This window comes from Echinops telfairi, unplaced genomic scaffold (assembly GCF_000313985.2).
Source record: "Echinops telfairi isolate 266 unplaced genomic scaffold, ASM31398v2 ScPeMD7_3533;HRSCAF=4204_0, whole genome shotgun sequence".
Taxonomy (NCBI): Eukaryota; Metazoa; Chordata; class Mammalia; order Afrosoricida; family Tenrecidae; genus Echinops; species Echinops telfairi.
In genome coordinates this window covers 12,835,392-12,857,494 of record NW_022107431.1, presented here as the reverse complement: position 1 = coordinate 12,857,494, position 22,103 = coordinate 12,835,392, and the positions used below count along the sequence as shown (strand labels likewise).

General features: G+C 51.1%; 2 protein-coding genes across 3 annotated transcripts in view; one reads left to right on the top strand and one right to left on the bottom strand.

The window, feature by feature from the left end:
- TFB1M (transcription factor B1, mitochondrial) overlaps positions 1–22,103 on the bottom strand; it is a 46,897-nt gene that overhangs the window by 11,575 nt on the left and 13,219 nt on the right. For both annotated transcript variants that reach the window (XR_006680464.1, XM_004702105.2), the window contains exons 4-5: positions 21,447–21,598; positions 10,916–11,035 (exon numbers count right to left, since the gene is read on the bottom strand). Coding sequence is in view for 1 of the 2 variants with exons in the window: in XM_004702105.2 (XP_004702162.1) it covers positions 10,916–11,035; positions 21,447–21,598 (272 nt within the window). In the remaining variant the exon portion in view is untranslated. The remainder of the gene's footprint in view (positions 1–10,915; positions 11,036–21,446; positions 21,599–22,103) is intronic.
- Positions 2,300–3,040, top strand: CLDN20 (claudin 20). Its single transcript, XM_013004421.2, has one exon. It carries the CDS (start codon positions 2,300–2,302, stop codon positions 2,960–2,962), a length of 663 nt encoding a protein of 220 aa, XP_012859875.1. The 3' UTR covers positions 2,963–3,040.

Sequence of the window (22,103 nt, the reverse complement as noted above, 5' to 3'; positions counted from 1 at the left end):
TGTGTGTCTCTCTCTCTCTCTCTCTCTCTCACCTGGAAGCACTGGGCTCGAGGAGAAGTGCAGGGTGAAGTGAGTGTGGTCCCTGCTGTGGGTCGTGTGTGTGTGTGTCTCTCTCTCTCTCTCTCACCTGGAAGCACTGGGCTCGAGGAGAAGTGCAGGGTGAAGTGAGTGTGGTAGGAGACAACCTGCTGCCGACCCATGCATCATGGGAGATTTCCTGGGGGAACCCCACATCCCAAGTGCACAAGAGCGTAGCCGAGTTCCTTCAGCGCTAAGAGACCCGGAAAATAAACTAAAACCGCTTAAAGAAGAAAGAGAAATAAATAAATAAACCCCCCAATGTCATGAACTATCAGTGGTCACATATACAATCCGTAAATAAAATGTGAACAATAATGCCAACTTTAACTTATTGAGTGCAACCAGGGGTTGGAACCCTGGTGCTGCATGAATTTATTCATAGCAGTGCCCGGATGCCACTCTGCTCCTTATTTTACGGAAGCAAGTGCTGAGGCCCGAGAGGCTGGCTAAGCCCAGAGCAGGCCGGGGTGTGTGGGAATCAGGGCCTATCTGCCTTTCATGAACTATCTAGGGGTGGTGATGGAGACATCCTCTTAAGCCCCCTGACATTTCATGGCGGCACAAAAGCCAGTGTTGCACTATTCCAGAGAAGATCGCATCTCTCTCAGGTGTGAAGCCTGCCAGGTGGAACAGATGAGGCAACCAGGACAAAAGGGCAGTGCCAGTTTTCACTCATAAGAAAGGAAAACGTGATTGTTTGGGGCATCCTGGCATCCTTTCACGTACAACTAGGAGCCCTGGTGGGGTAACAGGTAGTGAATTGGGGTGCTGACTGCTGACTGCAAGGTCAGTAGTCCGAGACCACTAGCCTTAAAGCTGTCTGCTCCTGTAAAGATTTACAGCTGGGAGACGTGGAGAGGTGGCTCTACTTTGTGCTGTCGGGTCACTCTGAGTTGGAATTGACTCGATGGCAGTTTCAAGACTCAAGATTGTAGTTTCCAGATTTGGTGCCACTCCCTCGGGATCCCTCCGAGGAATCACTTTTGCAGATGACTTCATTTGGGTAGGACAAGGAAGGACCCTGGTCCCAACAGGAAAAGTTCTTAGGGTTCCATTAGCAAAAGATAGTGGCCTAGTTGAAGATGCTTATCCCTAAAATGAAACAAGCGCTCGCCTAGGTAAGGCATTTGTCTGCAGAGAGACCTTGACTTCAAATTAAGGACAAACGCACCCAGGACTTCCACTCCTCTCTCCTCAAAGAATTCACCTGGCTCATCTGCCTGGGACTCAGTGGGTGCTGAATCCGTGTTTCTGTGCTTAAAGCATTTTCTGAATATGTAGCACTTCTCAAGTTTCAATTTATAATATTTTTAAAAGAGGAGGATTTAAACGGTTCCACCAATTATCTACACAAAAACAAAACCCTGAACATCTTTACAGGGCAGGCAATCCCGTCTTTCTCCTGCGGAGCCGCTGGTGGGTTTGAACCCCTGACCTTGTGGTCAGCAGCCCAATGCTTAGCCCTGTGCCACCTGGGTTCCTATCTATCAAAACCTCAGACTCACCGCCGTTGAGTCGGTTCTGACTCATTTATGACCCGAGCGACAGAGCAGTGCTGCCCCTGGACTAGAGCTAGCAGACTGGATCTTTCGGGGAGTGGAAAGCCTCCTCTTTCTCCTGTGGAGCAGCTGGTGGCTTCGAATCGCGGCTCTGTGGTTAGCAGCCCAACGAGTAACCACTAACTACGTCACCAGGGCTCCTTTAGTTTAAGGTGACCAGATTTTAACATTGTTAAAGCGGGACACCATTGATAAAACTCATATCTTGGTGAAATAGCCACATGGCAGCTGAAAACTGTATACCCTCGCTTGTCGTGCATTCTTTCCAAAAATCGGGACTTTTGCAAAATGCCGCGGGACACGGAAACAATTGTTAAAAATCGGGACTGTCCTGCCAAGAGCGGGATGTCTGGTCACCTTACTTTAGTTACTTACAGAGCATTTTAATTAGAAGAGAAAAACATCTGTTGGTGGCTTCCTCTGTGCCACGTGGCCACACTTCTCCCTGTACTGCCCCAGGTGGCCAGGACGTGGGGCCTGGTCGGAGCCCTCGCAGTGGGGCCCATCCTCTGCCCCACCGATAGCAGCTTCTGAGCTTCCTCCCTTTCCTGCCCCCCTGCTGACTGTGTCTTCTTCCCTAGCCGCTGCCAGGTGGATCTCGGATGCGTTTTGCCTGAGCACCACCCTAAGCGAGCACCAGGACTCTCGGGGGCCACATCATGGCCTCAGCAGGCCTCCAGCTCTTTGCTTTCAGCCTGGCCTTACTGGGGGTCTCTGGGGTGCTCATGGCCACGCTGTTGCCCACCTGGAAGGTGCATGTGGACCCGGGCTCCAACGTCCTCACAGCCATCACCCAGCTGCAGGGGCTGTGGGCGGACTGCACGTGGTACAGCACAGGCATGTTCAGCTGCACCCTCAAGTACTCCGTCCTGTCCCTGCCCACCCTCGTGCGGGCCGCCCGGGCCATGATGGTGCTGGCCTGTGTCCTGTCAGCGTTGGGGGTCTGCGTGTCCACAGTCGGGATGGCATGCACTCGCTTAGGAGGGAACAGGAAAACCAAAGAACGGGCTGCACTGACAGGCGGCGTCTGCTTCTTGTCGGCGGGGGGCCTGGGCCTGCTCCCCGTGGGATGGTACACCAAGGAGATAGTGGCTGACTCTGTGAGACTGGCGGGGGCCGAGGGCAGGGGGCAGGAGCCGGGGAGTGCCCTCTATGTGGGGTTCGCGGCGGCAGTGTTGCTGTGCCTCTCTGGCATGATTTTCTGCCTTTCCTGCGCACCTGAGGGCTCACGGGCTGGAGCCCAGCCACCCTTGCGGCCAGACAGGAGTCCCACCACCCGGATGAAGAGCCATTTGGCATACCACCTGCAGGACTACGTGTAAACACAACCTACCTCGCTCTGCGTGAAGCCGTGGGCTGCCTGCTGGGATTATTCAAAATGTCATTTTCAATGGGGAAAAAAAAATCCACTTTGCTCTTTCTACAGGGAATGAGTACTTAAACAACTCACAAGGTCGTTAAAAATGTTAGCAAAACGATCCTGTACGTTCTAACTGTAGCTGGCGTAAGGTTTTTCATTGCTCCTTCGCTGTTGTCACGTTGTTTGAAGTGTCACAATAAGATCAAAGTTTGATTGCACCAATAAAGCAATGAACAAATGCCCCTCCCTCTTTTGCTTTTCAAGATATTCTCGGGGTCCACCTTCCAAAGTGGCATTTAATTGGACTTTATAAAAGGATTAAGCTTCCAAGTCTGATGTCAACCCTGAGCACCACCTGCTCCCTGTCAGTCAAGTGAGCTCCGCAGTCACTGGCTCCTGTTTGAAGCCAGCTTGTTGGAAAATGCAGCAGGAAGGGAGAGCTGGCCACCACCTTCAGGCACTGACGATGCCACTCGCCCAGAGTACCGCAAGGTCAGCAGTTCAAATCTCTCTGCTGCTCCATGGGAGATAGATGAGGCTCTTGACTCGAACAGCCTCAGAAACCCACAGAGGCCGTTCTCTTCCGTCCTGCCTGCCGCTGTGAGTCACAAGGAACTCAACAGCAGTGAGTTTTTATCATCTAGGGATTCTGCAAAGATGATGAAGACTTTAGTTAAGGCAGGAGACCTTAGTAAGACTGGAATGGGTTTTAGAGAAATGCAGGTCATGTGGCGGAAGACTGCCCGGTCTGCGCTTGCGTGACCTCAGGCGGTCCCTAAGCTTACTACAGGACAGGCGTAGCTCTTCTTCACTGCACAGCGTCTCCTAGATACCGCTACGGTGACAATGGCAGGCTTGTGGCACCCAGCTTGAGCAAGTCGGCCAGCACCACGTGTCCAACAGCACGCGCTCACTTCATGCCCCTGTGTCACATTTTGGGGCCTCTCACAATTTTCCAAACTGTCTCCTAATTTTTCACAGACTATAGCTTAAACATCGCATTTATATTTGCTGGGAAACAGGAAAATGCACTGTCCCATTTACTGTGACACTTGCTTTATTGCAGCGGTCTGAAACAGAGTCCCCCAAGCTCCAAGTTTGTACACTGAGGTGTGTGTGTGTGTGCGTGCGTGCGCACACACGTGCACACATACACGCGCACATAGCAGGTGGATCATGTTCTATTGTGGACATTTGTTTAATGACAATTCCCAAGCAATCTCAGCACTGGGTTTTTCGCTACACGACTTTGGCATCCACGACATTGAAAAAGGAGCTCCCATCAAGACTCACCACCTTGCAGTGGGTTGCTTTCGGCTGCTCACCTCAAGGCCAGCAGTTCGAAACCACCAGTTGCTCTTTGGTGAAAAGATGAGGCTTTCTACTCCCTTGAAGATTTACAGCCTCCAGAACCTATAGGGCCAGTTCCACCCTGACCTCCAGGATGGTTGAGTCGGCACTGCGGGTTTGGTCCCCCCCCCTAACTTTCTTGACCCCCGAGGAGTTCCAGCGCAGGCCCTGGTGGGCGCCTCTTCCTCTCCCCGGTAACTTCTTCCTGGGCGTCACTGCCCTTTAGCCATACAGGAAAGTGTCCCCGCAGAACAGAAATGGTGTCTGCTCCTCCCTAATGATTCCCTAAGCAGTGTACGGTAAGCAGAAGTAGGAACAAAGCAGCGACAACGGCACATGCCCTTCCTTCCAGCCGGCCCTGGAGGAGGGGGACTCGTGCACTGCTCCCAGTTCCAGGGAGGATTTGAGGCAACTCATACAGTAAGACTGCCGGTATACCAAGCACAAAACCACTAGTCAAGGTGAGAGCCTCAAGTTTTCAGGAGAGATCAGTCCCTGGACAAGGACACCGGGCTCGGCCAAGTACTCCTTCACTGCCATCGAGTCGATGCCCACTTACAGCAACCTGACAGGGCAGGGTAGACCTGCCCCTGGGGGTTTCTGAGAGTGACTCTTCACGGACATAGCAAGCCCTGCCTTTCTCCCTGGCAAGTACAGGATCAGCAGTCAAAAGGACCACCCTCACCACAATGGATTGGTGTCATGGCCGCCAGTGTGGGCTCACGCAGAACACCTGTGAGGATGGGGCAAGACTGGGCAGGGTTTCGGTGAGCTGCACAGGGTCACCACGCGTCAGCACAACTCAGCGGCACCTAACTAACAACTGCTGACGCTGACAGGTTAAAGACAAGAGGGGCGAAGGCTCTTAAGTCATCCCGGTGTTCACCATCCTGGTGGCAGAGAGGTTACTCATTGGGCTGCTAACCACAGAGTCAGCTGTTTGAAACCACCAGCTGCTCCACAGGAGAAAGGAGGCTTTCTACTCCCGTGAAGAGCTGAAACCGTCTTAGAAACAAACCCTGTCCTATAGGGAGGCTGTGAGTCTGAATCCACTCAGTGGCAGTGAGCAGGATGCTCAAGCAATTTAACGTGGTGCTCAGTTCGGAACTTCAGAGCAACCGAGGCAGTCCATTGGCCCTGTGGTGGATGAAGTGCCTTCCGGGCTCCTTCCACTGGGCCAACGCAGCCGGCCCAGCTGCTGTGGGTTGTGCTAATGGCTCCCTGAGTTGAAGCAGCCTTCCTGGGCGGCCCTACCCTCTCCTGGAGGCCCCCAGCAGCCAAAGAAAGATGGACACAGGACTGATTGCCGTAGGCCTGCCTCCCTCCAGGTAGTACTGCTGGGGGAGGGGGTGTCCCCGTCTTGCCTCTCCTCTCCCCATGGGACCCGGCTGCTCTCAGCTCTGCTTGGTCCCGCCTCCTTCCGCCCCCTTCAGAGCTCACGCCCCCGATATCTGATATCCTGTTCCCAGAAAGCCTCCATGAGGTGGAACCAGAGGAGTCCTCTGACCTTCTGACCAGAGGCTTTCGGGTTTCCTAGACGAGGAAATGTCACCCTCAGCATCCAGGGGCATGGGACATGGCTGGCTCCCTGGGGAGTCATCCTGAAAGGACAGGCCTTTTCAGACAGACAAGGTCAAGGCTACAGAATGGTGGGAAGGTGGGGCAGGAAGCCCCTGACGCCGTGCTCTCAACCTCTTTCAAGGGTGCCATTGCAGATCTGGTTTGCCTATTCACCCGAGGGAGTTCTCGGAACCGGGCGGACTGGGACTCCCCCAGCGGGGGCTCACTTCCCAGCCTATGCTTCCCAGCCCAGCGTGCGGCTGCTAGCAGAAATGCCCCGCCAGCACCCACCTCCCCCATCCCCACCCCCCCACCCTCCCTGGCACAGAAGAACAGTCAGACAGGAAGTCAAGCCTGCAGGGTCTGGGGGGTGGGTGGGTGGGGTGGTTAGACCCAGAGGCCCACGGGAACCACTGAATGCGAGGTGGTTAAGCGCTTGGCTGTCCACTGAGAGGCCGGTGGTTCGAACTGGCCAGCCATTCCTCAGAAGAAATGGTGGAGATAACTCGGTAGGCAAGGTAAGCATGAGTGTACGTGCGCTTACTTACTAATGTGTAGTGAATAATTGCACATGGGCATCACAGCTGTCTGACTGGCTACTCTCATCCCTGTCAGGGACTGGATCCCTGGAAAGAGGCTGTGGTTCTAGGGAAGGGGCGGTGGGGCTGGCGAGACAGATGCCAACCAGACCCGGACGCAGACCCTTTGATGTGGCTAAAGGAGGGGTGAGGGTGAAGGTGGGGGCCTGCTCTACGCTGCCTTACAGGGTCCTGACAAGTCAGAATTTCCCCAACAGCAGGGTTGGGAGGGTGTTCAGACCTAATTGCGCCGAACCACTCAACTCTTGAGTAGTGAAAACTAGCTGGGGAAACAAAATTGTGGAACCGCAGTGATATACGGATTTTAAAGGCCAGCAGGCAGCTTGAGAAAGAAAAGGAATCCAAGTTCCATTCCAACATGAAAACTTTTTACCTGTAAATCTGCACGGCAAAAAAGACCATTTGTTTTTGACTGGTGGGATTATTTTGTTAACTCAGCATCGCTGCAAAAACACCACTTCACTTTTAAGAAGCGAAGAGGTTATCGTCATAACTACGGGAGAATCTGGGGTTCAAATTCGGGGCCTACGCTAGAGAAACGAGGGAGCGTGGAGAGTCCTGCAAGAGTCAAGTTCCAGTAACCCCGCAGGACGGAAAGTGGCCTAAAGAAGCGTTCTGCCGCCCACAGACCTCAGTCCGCCAGCTGATCCAACAGCCACCAACAGAAAGGATCGCAGGTGCTCGCCCTAACAGGACTTGCCCAAGGGTGGGCACAAATACACCCTTCTTGCCAAATTATGGGTGGAACTCTCCAAATCTAATTCTTAGAGTTTTGAATGAGAATGAATTTTAGTCAACTCCTTCAGCTCATCTATAGAAAACGAGTCTTTCTCTCCCAGTCCTCAGGAACCTTGCCTGGGTGTCTATTTCCAAACTTGGCATATTTATTTTGTGCTGTAGAAATTGGTGCGTTTGGCGCTGCCTTCAGAAGGATGTAGCCAGAAAGGCAACCTCGTACTGATATTTTACCACCTTTATACAACTCCAGGTGGCACAGTGGTTACAGGTGGGCTGCTAACTGCAAGGTCAGCAGTTCGAAACTACCAGCCACTGCGATGGGGAAAGAAGAGGCTTTTTACTCCCCTAAACGGTTAGTCTCAGAAGCCCTTAGGGGCAGCTCTGCCCTGTTCTAGGGGGTCACTAGGAGTCAGGACTGACTCCAGGGGAGTGACTTTCATTCTTACTCAAGACAATGAACTCTTAACGCCATGTGCTTAATCTAACTAGCACTCAGTATTTCTTAGCTTACCCCAGAGTCCTAGTTTGAGCTAATGTGGCAAAAAATACGCCAGAGCCACAGAAAGGCACCCGCTCCTTCAGAACTGAGATGTAATCATTTATTGTTTGCCTTTATCACCCCATGGGCTTTCTCCTCTTTGATAGCTGCTCTCCTATACGGCAAGTACATCCACCGCCCTTGCGCATGTGTGCTTACAGTACTCGGAAAAGCACGCAGAGCAAATTACTGTGAGGGAGTCTACATGCCAGAGCACAAGTACAAATGGAGACAAAGCGGATCAAAGGCACAGTCAGCTTTTTGCAAAACAAAATCTTTCTCTCGAGGTCATAATCGGGGTGTGTGTGTGGGGGATTCATTAACCAATTATGTGCATATCTCACCTGACCCCACAACAGACGAGAAAGTTGATGATAATCATTAAATACCATCAAACACTCACAATAAAGCAACTGAACCCCAGAATAAAAAGCCTCCCACTAAAAACAAAGGTTAAACACCACCTCAAGAAACAAACAAGATAAACCAAAACATTAAAAACAAACAAACCTGTTGCCAGGGATTGATATGTGCCTCGGGGTGACAATCCTCCTGATAAAAGCCTGCAGGTAAAGACTGTGGTTTCCAATAAAACTGTGTCCTCACCACCACCACCACCATCAGTACACTGTCCCCGAGTCGAGTCACTATCCACGTTATCGTCACACACATCCCGTGAGCAGACTATGTACCCACTTTGGGAAAGTCCCTGAAAGCACAGAGGCGTTAAATTTGCTGAACCCCCGCCTCAGGGGACTCCAAGGTCAACGGACAGGAGATAGCCGAGAAGGCAGTGTGTACATCCCATGGTGAGGAGCAGCCCCTGGGGTCTGACAAGCTCCTGAGCCAACTAACTGCCCTGCCTGGAGTAGAGGAGAGCCATGAAGATTGCAGACCCGTGGAAACAGCCCACTGGACTAACGAACTAGCTGGAGAATGCCTATCTACCACTTCAATTGCTCTGAGCAGGTTCACATTGAAAAAGCCTGGATATGAATGGGAGAAAAATGTAGAATACTCATCTCATGAAAACATGACTAGGCTGAGCTGACAGAGATTGGTGTTGGCTAAACTGATAGAGGCTGGTGGAATGAACCCCTGAGACTATAGCCCTTGAATCACCCCAGGATCTGGAAGTGAACTCACCCTGTGGCTCGATTTTCAGCTAAGCAACACCCAAGCCTAGACCAAAATCAAACTCAATGCTTTCGAGTCAATGCTGACTCACGGTGAGCCTATAGGACAGGGCAGAGCTGCCCCGGTGAGTTCCCGAGACCAGAACTCTTTATGGGCGTGGAAAGCCTCCTTTTTCTCCTGAGACAGGCCTATAAGGGCCCAATAACACTAGTGAGGTGTATAGAGTAACCAGGCCTTTAAGACCAGAAGGGCAGCCATCTACCCAAGGAAGAAGCTGGGAAGGGTGCAGGTAGGAAGAGAATGCCAAGGGGAAACACAGTGAGGGAGGGGCTGGGCAACGAGATGGCACACACGGACCTCAGTCATCGAGCGGAGACTAACCACCAGCCCCGTTGACTGGAAAACCGCTCCACCTGTCAACCTTCACCAAATTCACCATCAAATGGGGGGAGGAGGGGAGGAATTTTTTTTAATGAGACCCTAGAAGGTATTTGCAACCATCAGGTTATGTCTCAGATCTACCCCTCTTACAGAAGTCCTTTTCTAGGGGCCTCAAACCTGGAGCGTCTGGAGGAAGCAGGCCTGACTGTGGGCTCCCAGAATGGGCCTGGGGAGTTGACCAGGATGCCTGCTGCACAGGTGGGGGGTGGTCCGAGCTGCACTTCCTGGCCACCCACTCTTCAGGCCAGGTAGGGAAGCGGCGGCAAAGAGCAGGCCGGCTCATGGGCATGGGCTCCGTGAGCCCCGTGGCTCCACACTCCATTCTCATCTATACACTCCCGGGTCGACAGACCTCGCTGGCATGCTTTCAGTTTCTGATGGTCGGATCGCGTCTACCTCATCTAAGGATTCTCGGCTCCCCTTTCCGCACCAGAAGGGTAACTAGGAGCCCTGGTGGCACAGTGGTTCCACAAGGTCCACAGTTCTATACCAGCAGCCCCTCCAGAGCTTTCTACTCCCGTAAAGAGCTTGTGTCAGAAACTCCCGGGGCAGCTGTAAGGTTGCTATGAGTCAGCATCGACTTGATGGCAGGGAGTTTGGGTTCTTGGGAAAGATAACCAAGTGAAGCTCACGCAGAGTATCCCTGTGCTCAGAAACTCACGGAGCAGCTCTACTCTGTCCCGAGGGTCGCTGTGAGTTGGAAATAACTTGGTGGCAGTCAGTTTGGTGTTTTTCCTTCTGTATTGGAAGGTCCCACAGAGAACGGCAAGAAGCGAGGACAGACTCCCTGAAAAGATACGAATGCTATGTGCATATCCCCCCGTGCTGTTCTGACCATGCACATGGAGGCCACGTGGTGTCAGAGGGGCTCTGCCGGTGTGGACCTTCCCAGCCTCGCTAGGCTGTGGCATTTCTGTGTCCCTGCTCCCTTAGCCCAGGCTTTTCACGGAGCTGGTGCTCCATGGACGTGTAATCAAGAACTGGGTGTGTTTTATTTATAGCACATCTTTCAGAGTGACTCATCAACCAACAGTTCTGCATAAATAGGTATGATTTTCTAAAACACAAAACGTAATAAAGAAATGGTTTCTGTAATAAGCACTTACTCTCCTGCCATTAGCCTATGTTAAGATCCAACTACTTTTCCACACACCGTTTGTCAGACATAACATTGCCCAAACCAAGGTCTCTTGCCAATGTGGGAGGAAAACATTTCAAGGTAAACAAACAATGCTTCATGACATATTGATTGGACTTGTCCATCAGAAATCTACCCCGTACCACCACGGAGGCAATAATGCCTTTCTTTTTGTACGGGTGGCGCTGCTACATACTGGGTGGGTTCTTTCCTGAACCAACAGGGTCAATACTACCAGCAGCATCAGCACAGACAGGGCTGTGGGTGACTCCGTCCAAGGGAGGGCATCAGAAGGAGAAGAGGACACATGGTCAGAGGGGAAGAAGGACTCGCCTGGGATGTGCACTTAGAGAAGTAACAGTGAGGGCAGAGAGCTGAGTTTGGGCATGTTAAGACTCGTGATGGCAAACTCACCTCTGGTTTGGGGATGAAGGCCTGGCCGGGGATGGTCAGGACATGCTGGACGCTGCACAAGTACTGGGCCATGATGGAGAGACGGCTCCGCTGCTTGCTGCCTGTGCTGGCCGTCAGCCTCTAGGGAAGAACAAATAGGGCTTTTAGCACAAGGTGATGCCAGCCCGGCCGCCTGGAAGGCAGCCAAGGCTCCATCCTCTGTGAACGCTTGGTGGGTTTTCTGAGGCAGGTTTTCGACAGACAGGGCCGACTTCCACATGGCAGAGAGCCAGCCTGAGGCCCGTTCCTCCAACATCAGCTGAGCCATGACTCGGTGTGGGCTGTACCATACAGAATGGCCTTGGAACCTCAGCTGGGAGATCTTCCCCATCGCTGCCCGCGGGGCTTCTCAAAACCCTTATGCTTTCTGGAGCAGAGGGCCTTGCATGGGCCAAGTGCACAGCAACCTAATCACCACGAAAATAAAAACCCGAGCTTCAACACCATTGAGTCAATTCCGACTCACAATGACCCCCCACACAGGGTAGACGGTCCCTGCGGATTTCTGAGACGCAGCTCTTCACAGGAGTAGAAAGCCATGCCTTTTTCTCCAGGAGCAACCGGGGGTTGGTGGTTTCAAAGGGCTGACCTTGTCGTTGGCTGCCCACCTTGTAACCACTCTGCTACCAGGGTGCCTTTGACTCAAAAGAGCAGGTCAATGGAACAGAACTGAAGATGTTCAGTGGTTGGATTCTCTGAAGAACCCCCAATATATGGACGACCAATTTTGTTGGCGAACTTTTATTTCATCTACTTGTACTAAGACTTGGAATAGTCTGAACTTTTGGGGAACTGGTTCTTGTACCAAAAGCAAAAACAGAAGGAATGTATTCATTTCAGCATCCATATATACATATATATATGTAAAATTTAAAATTAGGCACAATCAAATTAATTCACGAATATCGTTGCACTAAGAATGCCAACAGGATTTTTAAAAACAGCAACACACAACAACTTGAGAGGCTGGTGATGTTATATAGCACAGGAAAGGATGAAGAATTGGGAGGCCACTGCTGGACAAACCCCAACCATGTGGCGGGGCAGCAAGAAACAACTGGCTCATGGTAGCCCTACAGGACAGAGCAGAGCTGCCCGCAGGATTTCTACAGCTGTCCTCTGAGAGAGCAATAGGCTGGCCAACAGACAGAAAGCAGCCTTAGAAACAGACTCAAGCATGGGCGCAGTTTGATGCAAGACAGAGGTGATGTAGCAAGTGCTCTTGGGAAATGATGGGACATTCGGTACGACATGATGTCATGACGCGTTTCTCCGAACCCAAACCAAACACTGCTGTCCAGAAAATTCTGACTCATACGGACCTTATACACACCCTATGGGAGCGAGGAAAGCTGCCCCATAGGGTCCACGCTACAAATCTCTACAGGAACACCTCCTATTTTCCCCATGGAGTGGCTGGGAGGCTGAAACCGTCAACCTTTTGGCTAGTGACCCAAATTTCATCCACTAAGTAGGCATCGCAATGGGAAATTAGAAGGTCCCTCTCTCAGACCCCGGGGCAAGGGGCTACAGGCTGGGCTGCTCACCCAAGGCCAGCAGCCGGCAGGCACCAGTGGTTCTGCAGGAGAAAGACAGAGTTCTCCTTCCACAGTGTCAGACTCGGAAACCTACGGAGGCAGTTCTCCCCTGTCCTACCGGGTCACTATGAATCAGCATCGACTGAAAGGTCAGAGGTTCGAACCCGCCAGCTGCTCTGCGGGAAGAAAGAACTGGTGACCTGCTTCTGGAAAGGTCTGAGCATCAGCCACTAGAGACCGGGTGGACTCAAAGACACACGGACCAACAATCTCGCGCCGTGACTACAAATAAACGCAAAGTCTATAAAAGCTGGAGCGTTTCCAGCACCCTCAGGTTTTCGGAGGGAACATCTGTGGCCCGTCCCTTGCGTCCACCCTGAGGAAGAATTCCTCAGAAGTCTCAGAAGTTCCAGGCATGATAGGAAAAGATGGAAATGCTTTATTAAAATCTACACCTTCCGCACAGTAAAAGCACTGTAATGAAGAGTGATGAGCTGAAAGGTGCTTGAAACGTATAATAGCTGAAAAAAGGATCAGCGCTCAGAACACAAAGCAGCTCGTACATCTCAATGATCAAAAAGTAGTTTATTCTTAAAGCCTTTTGTTGTTACTGAGAACATATACACACAGCCAGACGCACAGCCGATCGCCATTTCCACAGGTACCCTTTCTGACACAGACGGCATGCGATGAGTGGTGCCACCCTCGCTCCCTCTCCTTGTCTCAGTGGTTCCTCCCTCAGTGACGGAACCCACAGGTCCCCAAGGTTCCTAGTTAATGTCTCTCAGGTTGCCTTGGCTACTTTGAACTCACATAGACAGTTCGTAAAAGGGCATGATGTTTCAGGCAGACATGTTTTACGTTGGGCTAATCTGTTAGGCTATCAATAGATTTCAGGAATATTTTTCATTTAAGTTTTCAAGATTATCTATCTCAGGGCAATAGTTTCAGGGATGCATCCAAACTTCCGGGCCCCCAGAATTCTAGAGTCTATGAGAATTTCATATTCTGTCCTGCCCTCCCCCTAACACATTTGATCCAGATTGTTCTGCAGAATCTTGGGTCAAACTGATTATTAACAGTGCCTGGGCAACATCCAGTGTTTTGGTGTCATGGCAAAATCTCACTAAAATACCAAGATCATTGCTCAATGGCACCGAGTCGACTACAACTGATAATGACCCTATAGAACAGGGCCCCCTGGGTTTCTGGGACTGTAACTGTTAGCGGGAGAACATCTCCCCCACCTGGACAAAGAGATGGGGGGAGAACTGCCCACAAGGCTCCCCTAGCAGGGGAAGGGCTAACCAAACTGCCCCGGGACTAACTGACCCATCACTGTTAACCCACCACTGGTTAAACCCCCAACAGAGCAAAGGCCGGTGAGTAACAGAAAGCAGGAAGAGAAGGGCCATTTAGACAGACAATCCCAGAGATGACTCCGTCACACAAAGACATCGGTAGTTCAAATATGCAAATAAGAGCTTTGGAAAGTTCGTGGGGGAAATGGGATGTTAAGAAGATGGGACTTTTCCCCATGAGCTTTCTGAAGCCCCCCAACAGCAGGTCCTGGGGAAGGATGGATGTCAGGTGTAGAAGACAACTCCTATGAGGCAGGAAGGAGACCTAGCAGAGGCCTCCAAATCGACGTACAGCACTTCTTTTACCAGAATAAGAAACATGGCGGCCACGTGTTAAGACCAGACAAGAGCAAGGGGAGGGCGGAGAGAGGATGTAGCTATCTTCCTCGAAGATCATTAGATATGGGAGGGACTCTCCTCAGGACTCAGGGTCAGCACCACAAGGGTCAGTGATGACTACGGCAGCCACTAGGACTGGGGATGCATGTGCTACGTGCCCCTCAAAGCAGTCAAGAGGCAGCACTGGTGGGCTTGTCTTCACAGTGTGGGTGGGGAGGTGTGGGCGTGTCTACTTTCCTGTGCACTGCCCTCAAATCGGCCCCTCTCCACTATTGCTCCCAGCCTGCCATGGGAACACCCCTTTGGCTTGTTCAAGCTTGGCTGTAAGTGAGCTGAATGAAGTGGGTTCTACGTGAGAAGAGGAGGGAAGGTCTCATGGGTAAAGCTGTAAGTGTGGCAGCATCCATTCTGCTACTCAGAAGCACCACATCCACAGCCCACTCCATTACAGCAGCAAACACTCAAGAGTGGCTCGTATTTGGATGGGGCAAGTTACTGGGGGAGGAACTCCAGCTAAGTGAGACATGGTTACAGCACATTAGGCAGAAACGTCTTCTGACTGATATGAAAAACCAAGGGACATATCTCACACAGCTATCTAGACAAGGAACAGATTTATAGGAAATGCCAAGCGTGTGGATCAAATGGTCAATTATTTCTGATCTTCCTCACGAAACAAAAGGACACTAGTGTGACTGCCAGCACAACACTCACGCCGGCAATAGATCTCTTCTGGGTCTCTTCACACACAACCGGCCCAATTCAAAGCAGACCTGCCAAACTACAGTCCAGCACGAACCTAGTGACAAGATTGGAAAATGAACCCACTTAACTGCTCACATCTGGAAATTAGTTTACTTCAGGGTTTTGCCCCACTTCATGGGCAGCTGAGCTTAATATTTTACATTAAAGTTTGAGACGCACATTACGTTGGACTCAGCTGGTGGCGACAAGAGAATTTGAAACATTATTTTATCTGGAAAGCAAAGCTGAGCGCAAGCCGAACAAGGAAGAAGCACGACCACAGCAGAATCGATGGTCTTGAATTGTGGTGCTGGCAAAGAATGCTGCATAGGACCAGGGACTGCCACAAGACCAGGCAAATCTTCCACGGCACAGACACTGGCAGAACGCCTCTGAGCAGTGAGGACGTGGGGCTGTCTCGTGGACTTTGGACATGTTCTCAGGAGGGTCCAGTCCTTGGAGAAGGACCTCACGCCTGATAGCCGGGGAGTCAACAAAATGGACTGGCCCAGTGGCCGCCACAATGGGCATAAGCACGGCGATAATTATGAGGATGGCGCTTGACCGGGGGCTGTTTCGTTCTGTTGTAAACAGGGCCACACTTACCAACAACAGTGTGGTACAGACACACCACCCCAGAAATTGGCCCACCCAGTCTTTGTAGCAAATACACCCAGGCTGTAGAGATGAACATATATGAATCGTATATTTAAACTTAAAAAAAAGTAGCATAAAGATCTCTTTTTAACTCGTTATGGAAGGAGTTAAGCCACACTCTGGATTGCTAAACAAAAGACCTCACTAAAAGCTAGCAGGAGCTCTAAGTGGCCTGGCAACCACTCAAGGTCGTACTGCTGTATAAGCTGTGTTATTGGGAGAGCGAGGGCGATTTGAGAGCTCGGCAGGGGTAAAAGTTGCACGTCGGGTTGGTAAACACAAGGTGCACAGTGCAAAACCACCTGTCACTCCAGGGCAGAAAGATGGAGGTGTCCACTCTGAAAAGAGTTACAGTCTCAGAAACTTACAGGGGCAGATCGACCCTGTCCTACTGGGTCATTATGAATCTGCACAGACTGGATGGCAGTGAGGTAGCAGTACATATTTATTACTACTACTAAGATGCCCTAACAGACCTTCTAAGTACGGGTCATCACGACTTGAGCAGGCTGTTAAGTAAAGCAGGGTCGCTCCACTGGTATCTCACAAGCACACGGCATGCCCAGAGCAAACAGAGACTACAGACACGTGTGCGAGGCAGCCATACTCTACAATCCCCCACTGAAACCCTCATCTGTGAAAAGCCACCAGAGGGCTGGTGTTAGCCATGCACCTAACCTACCACACATCAGACTCAGGGCAGACTTTTCTTAATCCGCAGGCTGAAATTGAACTGAAATCAACTTCTTTTGTTAAGGAAAGATAATTGCACGTGTGGAAGTTGACTCAACGTGATTATTAACAACCACAATTGGCACTGAGTCATCTGATGTCTCCATTCCTTTGGTCTTTCTCCACAGAGGATCGTGTGGTGTTTTGCAGCTCTACCATGTTACGCAAGAACAGAAACACCATAATCTTGTCTATTAAGGGTAAAAAACAAAAACCAGTCAACATGCTCTGGTCTAGCCAGGTTTTTAAGGTAGAATTAGGGTCATGATAGTGAAGGAGAGGATGCATTAAAGAACCGGAGGAAAGTTGTATGTTTCATTGGTGCTACACTGCACCCTGATTGGCCCGTCAGTAAGGTATGTACGTGGGCACAGATAAGAGTTGGAAACATGGAGAATACAGGACAGATAAACTCCTTGGGACCAATATTGAGAGTAGCCATACTAGGAGGGAAAGGGGAAGGTGAGGGGAGAAAGTGGGAACCAATCACAATGACCTACCTATAACTCCCTCCCAGGGGGATGGACAACAGACAAGAGGGTAAAGGAGACATCGGACAGTGTAATACATGAAAAAAAAAAAATTATAAATTATCAAGGGTTCATGAGGGAAGGCAGAGAACAAATGAGGAGCAGATACCAAGGGCTCAAGTGGAAAGAAAATGCTTTGAAAACAATGATGGCAACAAATGTACAAATGTCTTTGACACAATGGATGGATGGATGGATTGTGATAAGAGTTGTACGAGCCCCCAATAAAAGGATTTAAAAAAACAAAACCAAAAACCAGTCAATCGGTGTAGAGGTTGAGCAAGCCACAAGGAAACCAGCTTGCACGGCTCAGGGCAAACCAACACACCAGAGCGAGCAGACTCCTGAGCCGGAGTGGACACAAACTGTGTGGGGCCTAAACAGAGCCTGACATCTTTGAAGATGGAGAATCACAGCCTCCTGAAAAGTCCTCTACCTAAAGCCACACTTCCCACATTCTCACATCAGCCCCCTGGGCTGGGCTGGGCTTCCTGTAGGCGGCAGGGCTGCCCTGTGCTTGGAAGGGTGCTCCAAGCATCTCTCCCCCTGACTCACTAGACACCCAGTGCCTACCGGAGCTGTGAAGATTGAGGATGTCCTTAGCCATTGTCAAGTGTCCCCTTAAGAGCCTTGGCTCTGAAGGGGAACGTGGCTACAGGGAGGTGGGCGGATCGGAGAGAATGAAGCGCGGCGCGTGACCTGTGTGAGAGGAAGGCGGCTGGAGAACTGCAGATGGTCTACTCTCAAAGAAGTCACACGGAAACATCGACAAGACTGAATCAGATACGTGAAATTGTAGCCTCTTACACAGGGCAGGCCTGTGAGCCCAGAGGGAGAGGAGGTGAGTTTAATGAAATGCAGCTTCTTCCCAGGCTTCAGCACAGGGCCAGGGGCGCAGAGCCCAGAGGTCGCTGTGACTTGAGGCCGGGAGAGACTTTGTGGTTGGGTGGCCGTGTGTGTCTGAGTTGCCAGGCCACACAAGGCTTGCTAGGCAGCCGTCTTTAAGGCACAGGTTGCCAGGCCATTTCTCCCGCCGAGTCACTGGTGGGTTGAACTTGCCCACCTTGTGGTTCGCAGCTGAGTACTTAACCGTTGTGCCACTGGGCTCCTTCCAGGAGGCACAGGCGGCCCAGCTTTGGAGGGCAGAGTACTGGAGGGGGTGGGGTGGGGGTGGGTGGCTGGAGAGAAAGGCAGACCGATGTCACTTCCAGGAGGTAGCACCGGGGAGTATGGTCTCAAAACAAAACACACCACACGCACGGCTTTACCTTGAAGACAGCCTGCTCTTTGTTGTTTAAAACTTGAAACGTTTCATTAGAATGAAATATCCCTAACATACAATTTTAGCCCTTTAAAGCATAATTCAGGGACATTAATTCCATGCAGAGTTTGGTGGTGTCTCTTCAAAGGCGCTGAAGACGAAACGCTGTGCCAGAGAGGAACATCGCGGCCCCCAAAGCCACTAGGACAAAGAGAAGCAACTGGAGAGCAGACAGGGCCCAATGCAAGTAATTCACCAAGTAGTGGGTTCTGTCAGGCCCAAAGGAGGGCTGATGGCTTAGTGGACTATGGTCTGAGCCAAAGGTTAGCAGTTCGAACCCACTAGCTCAGTGATTCTCAACCTTCCTAATGCCACGACCCTTTAGTACAGTTCCTCATGTTATGTTGACCCCCCCCCCCAGCCATAAAATTATGTTTGTTGCTACTTTATAACTTTACTTTTGCTACTGTTATGAAAGGGTCCTTTGATCCCCAAAGAGGTGGCAACACACAGGTTGAGAACTGCTGCACTAGCTGCTTCTTGACGGAAAGGGAAGGCTATCTATTCCCCAAAAGATTCAACATCTCGGAAACCCAAAGGGGCACTTCTACCCTGCCCTACAGGCTGCTGTGAGTCAGCATCCACCTGACGGCAGTGGAGTTTGGATCAAGGCCAAAAATAAAAATGATCATCAATTTCATTAAAAATCAGCAAATGCCCATCTAGCCAGAAGCAACAAAGCCCACATGGAAGAAGCACACCAGCCTATGCCATCACGAGGTGTCAAAGGGATCAGGTATGAGGCATCATCAGAACAAAAAATCTTACCATAGTGAGTGATGGGAGTGCAGAGTGGAGACCCAAAGCCCATTTGTAGGCCACTGGAGATCCCCTTGCAGAGGGGTCTCGGGGAGGAGATGAGCCAGTCAGGGTGCGATGTAACAATGATGAGAAATACAACTTTCCTCTAGTTCCTAAATGCTTCCTCCCCACCCCCACTATCATGATACGAATTCTACCTTGCAAGTCTGGCTGGACCAGAGGATGAACACTGGTGCAGATGGGAACTGGAAACACAGGGAATCTGGGGTGGATGATCCCTTCAGGACCAGTGGTGATACCAGTAGGGTAGAGGGAGAGTGGGTTGGAAAGAGGGAACTGATTACAAGGAACTATATGTGACTTCCTCCCTGGGGGACGGACAACAGAAAAGTGGGTGAAGGGAGACGTCAGACAGGGCAAGATATGACAAAATAATAATTTATAAATTATCAAAGGCTCATAAGGGAGGGGAGACCGGGGAGGGAGGGGAAAAAATGAGGACCTAATGCCGGGGCTTAAGTGGAGAGGAAATGTTTTGAGAATGATAAGGGCAATGAATGTACAAATGTGCATTATACAACTGATGTTATGTGTGGATTGTGATAAGAGTTGTATGAGCCCCTAATAAAACAATTAAAAAAAAATCAGCAAATGGCAAAACCAAACCATGATAACATACCGCCATCCCAGATTACAACAAACATCCAGGTCTGGGATAGCAAGATTGATGATTACAACAAACATCCGGGTCTGGGATAGCAAGATTGATGAGAACAGAGAGCAGCATGAACTCCCTCCCATGCACCATGACAGGGGAGGCAGAGACTGACAGGAGACACTGGGATACGAGTTAGTGCCATCTAGCGAGGGGGCAGACCGCAGACCGTAAGATTCAGCATTTTACAGCCTTGTCTTTCTCCCTTGGAGCAGCTGCTGGTTTCAAACTGCTGACCTTGTGGCTAGCAGCCCAACGTGTAACCACACCACCATGGTTCCAGATCCAGGTATATATATGCCTTGAGAGACCTCACCGGGTGTCCCAGCCGACATACGCAAAAGGATGCTCATGACATGCTTTGCTCCTAACAGAAAACTGAAAGGAGCTCGGGGCCCCACGCAGGTGAAGGGCAGACTCTCTGTGAGCCAGTCCAACCGCAGGTAGTTCGCTCCACAGCAGGGAAGAGAAGTCGAGATTACAAGCCCTGGGCGCCCCGTGGATGGAGTGCCAGACGCACAAACTCCAGGCCGGCAGTTCAAACATTAGCAGCGGCTACTTGGAAGAAAGCGGGAGCGTCTTCCCACAAAGGCTCCCTCTCTGAACCCACAGGGGCAGTTTGACTCTGCCCTGCAGGGCCCCTGTGAGTCGGAATAGACGCAACAGCGGTGGGTTTTGTTTGGGGGGCTTTTAAAAGAGCAATTGGAGCACCTTCTATAGACAAGATTCAGGAGGAAAAGAATACTTACCTACTATAGGAATCTATTTGTAAAAAGTTCAAAACGGGGCAAAACAGAACTAGATTAATTATACAGATGCAAATCTCTATGACGTGATACTGGGGACGATCAAGTCCAGGCATCCACAGCACCGCTGGCCTGGCAGGGTGGTGAGGCTGGTAGCGGTGCTCGAGGCCTTGGGGGCTAGGTATGCTGGTGGTCTTTTTATGACGCTGCACACATACATCCAAGCAAACCCACGAGGCTCTCGTGTGCCAGAGCAGGACTAACTGTGCTCCACAGGTTTCTTCCCCAGGCCTTTCTTGCATGGTGCCAGGGATGGGGCGGCACTCCAATCACCAACCTTTGGGTTAGTGGCTGACGGTTTAATCACTGGGCCACCAACCAGGGTGGCACTGATGTTTTACATTATATAAAACTTCCTCTTAATACTTTCAGAATGTATAGCCTGCAGATCCCCTCCTGTAACTTCCACAGTTCTAAAACCGCTCTTACCCACCCTGGGGGTTTGTTTTCTAGAGTGGAGACCAGAAAACTCTTGCTGCGGGAACTCCAGGCACAGCAGGCCATGCTGGGTGGGGGAGTGAGGGACTGGGTGCAGGTACCCACCACCCCTTCCTCTCAGCTCCAAGTGTCTCTTCACAGAGCTCACCCCAGCCCTGTGGGACAGGCCAGCCTCAGTCAGCTTGCCTCGGTCGTCGTCATTGCACGAGTAATTCTTGACCCTTGGCACGTGTAAGGAGGGTGAAGGCGCCCTGGCGGTACGGTGGGTTAGGCAGTGAGTGCTAACTGCAGGCTTGGTGGTTCGAACCCACCAGCCGCGCCGAGGGCGAGAGCTGGGGCCACCCTCTTCTGAAAAGGGTGAGAGCCTTGGCAGCCGGGCCGCCGCTCCACTCTGACCTGCAGGGCTGCCATGACTTGGGATCGGCCTGACAGCAGTGGGCTTGGTTTTAGGGTTTTATTGAGAACTCACACTGTGATAAAAGCACAACATTACTTCATCTTGGAAGCTGACCTTGCAACACAACAGCTAGAAAGAGGGCAGGCACTTACCTCTGCCACCTCCTTTTGAAAGGTCAACGTCATCTGCGTCCTGCCGTAAACAAAAGGCCCCTCCTGGCGGGAGACCGCCCTCAGCCACTTGATGATCAGCGGCGTGGAGACACTGAAAGGCAGATTTCCGATAATGTGGAAATTGGGCGGATCTGCGTGACGGGAGGGAAACCCACAGAGGCAAGTTCATCAGTGTGCTGGGACTACGATTCCGTTCAGACTAAAATCAACGTGGACAGTTAACAGTGTCACACAAAGTAGATAAAAGGATACAGCCGACTGTTTCCCAGTCTGTACAGTCTTGATCATCAGGGTTGGATTCGTAAGGCAAGCGGTTCTACCTAAGCAGCGTTCAGTCGACCTTCCCCAGAGGCACAGTGTTACACACTAGGCCACTCACCCAGGAGGGCAGCAGCTGGAGACCACTGATGGCTCTGCGGGGGCAGGATGGGGCCCTGTACTCCTGTCGAGTCACCGTCTTGGAAACCCACAGGCAGGTCTGTTCTGTCTTGTAGGGAGGCTCTGAGTTAGAAGTGACTTGATGGCAGTTAATTTTTTTTTTGAGTCGTCAGTCAGTCAGTGATGGGCCTTAGATTTCTAGCATAGCGCGCGCGCACACACACACACACACACACACACACACACACACACACACAC

Excerpts from the sequence above, each read along its gene's own strand:
- CLDN20 (XM_013004421.2), top strand. The coding sequence starts at position 2,300 with ATGGCCTCAGCAGGCCTCCAGCTCTTTGCTTTCAGCCTGGCCTTACTG.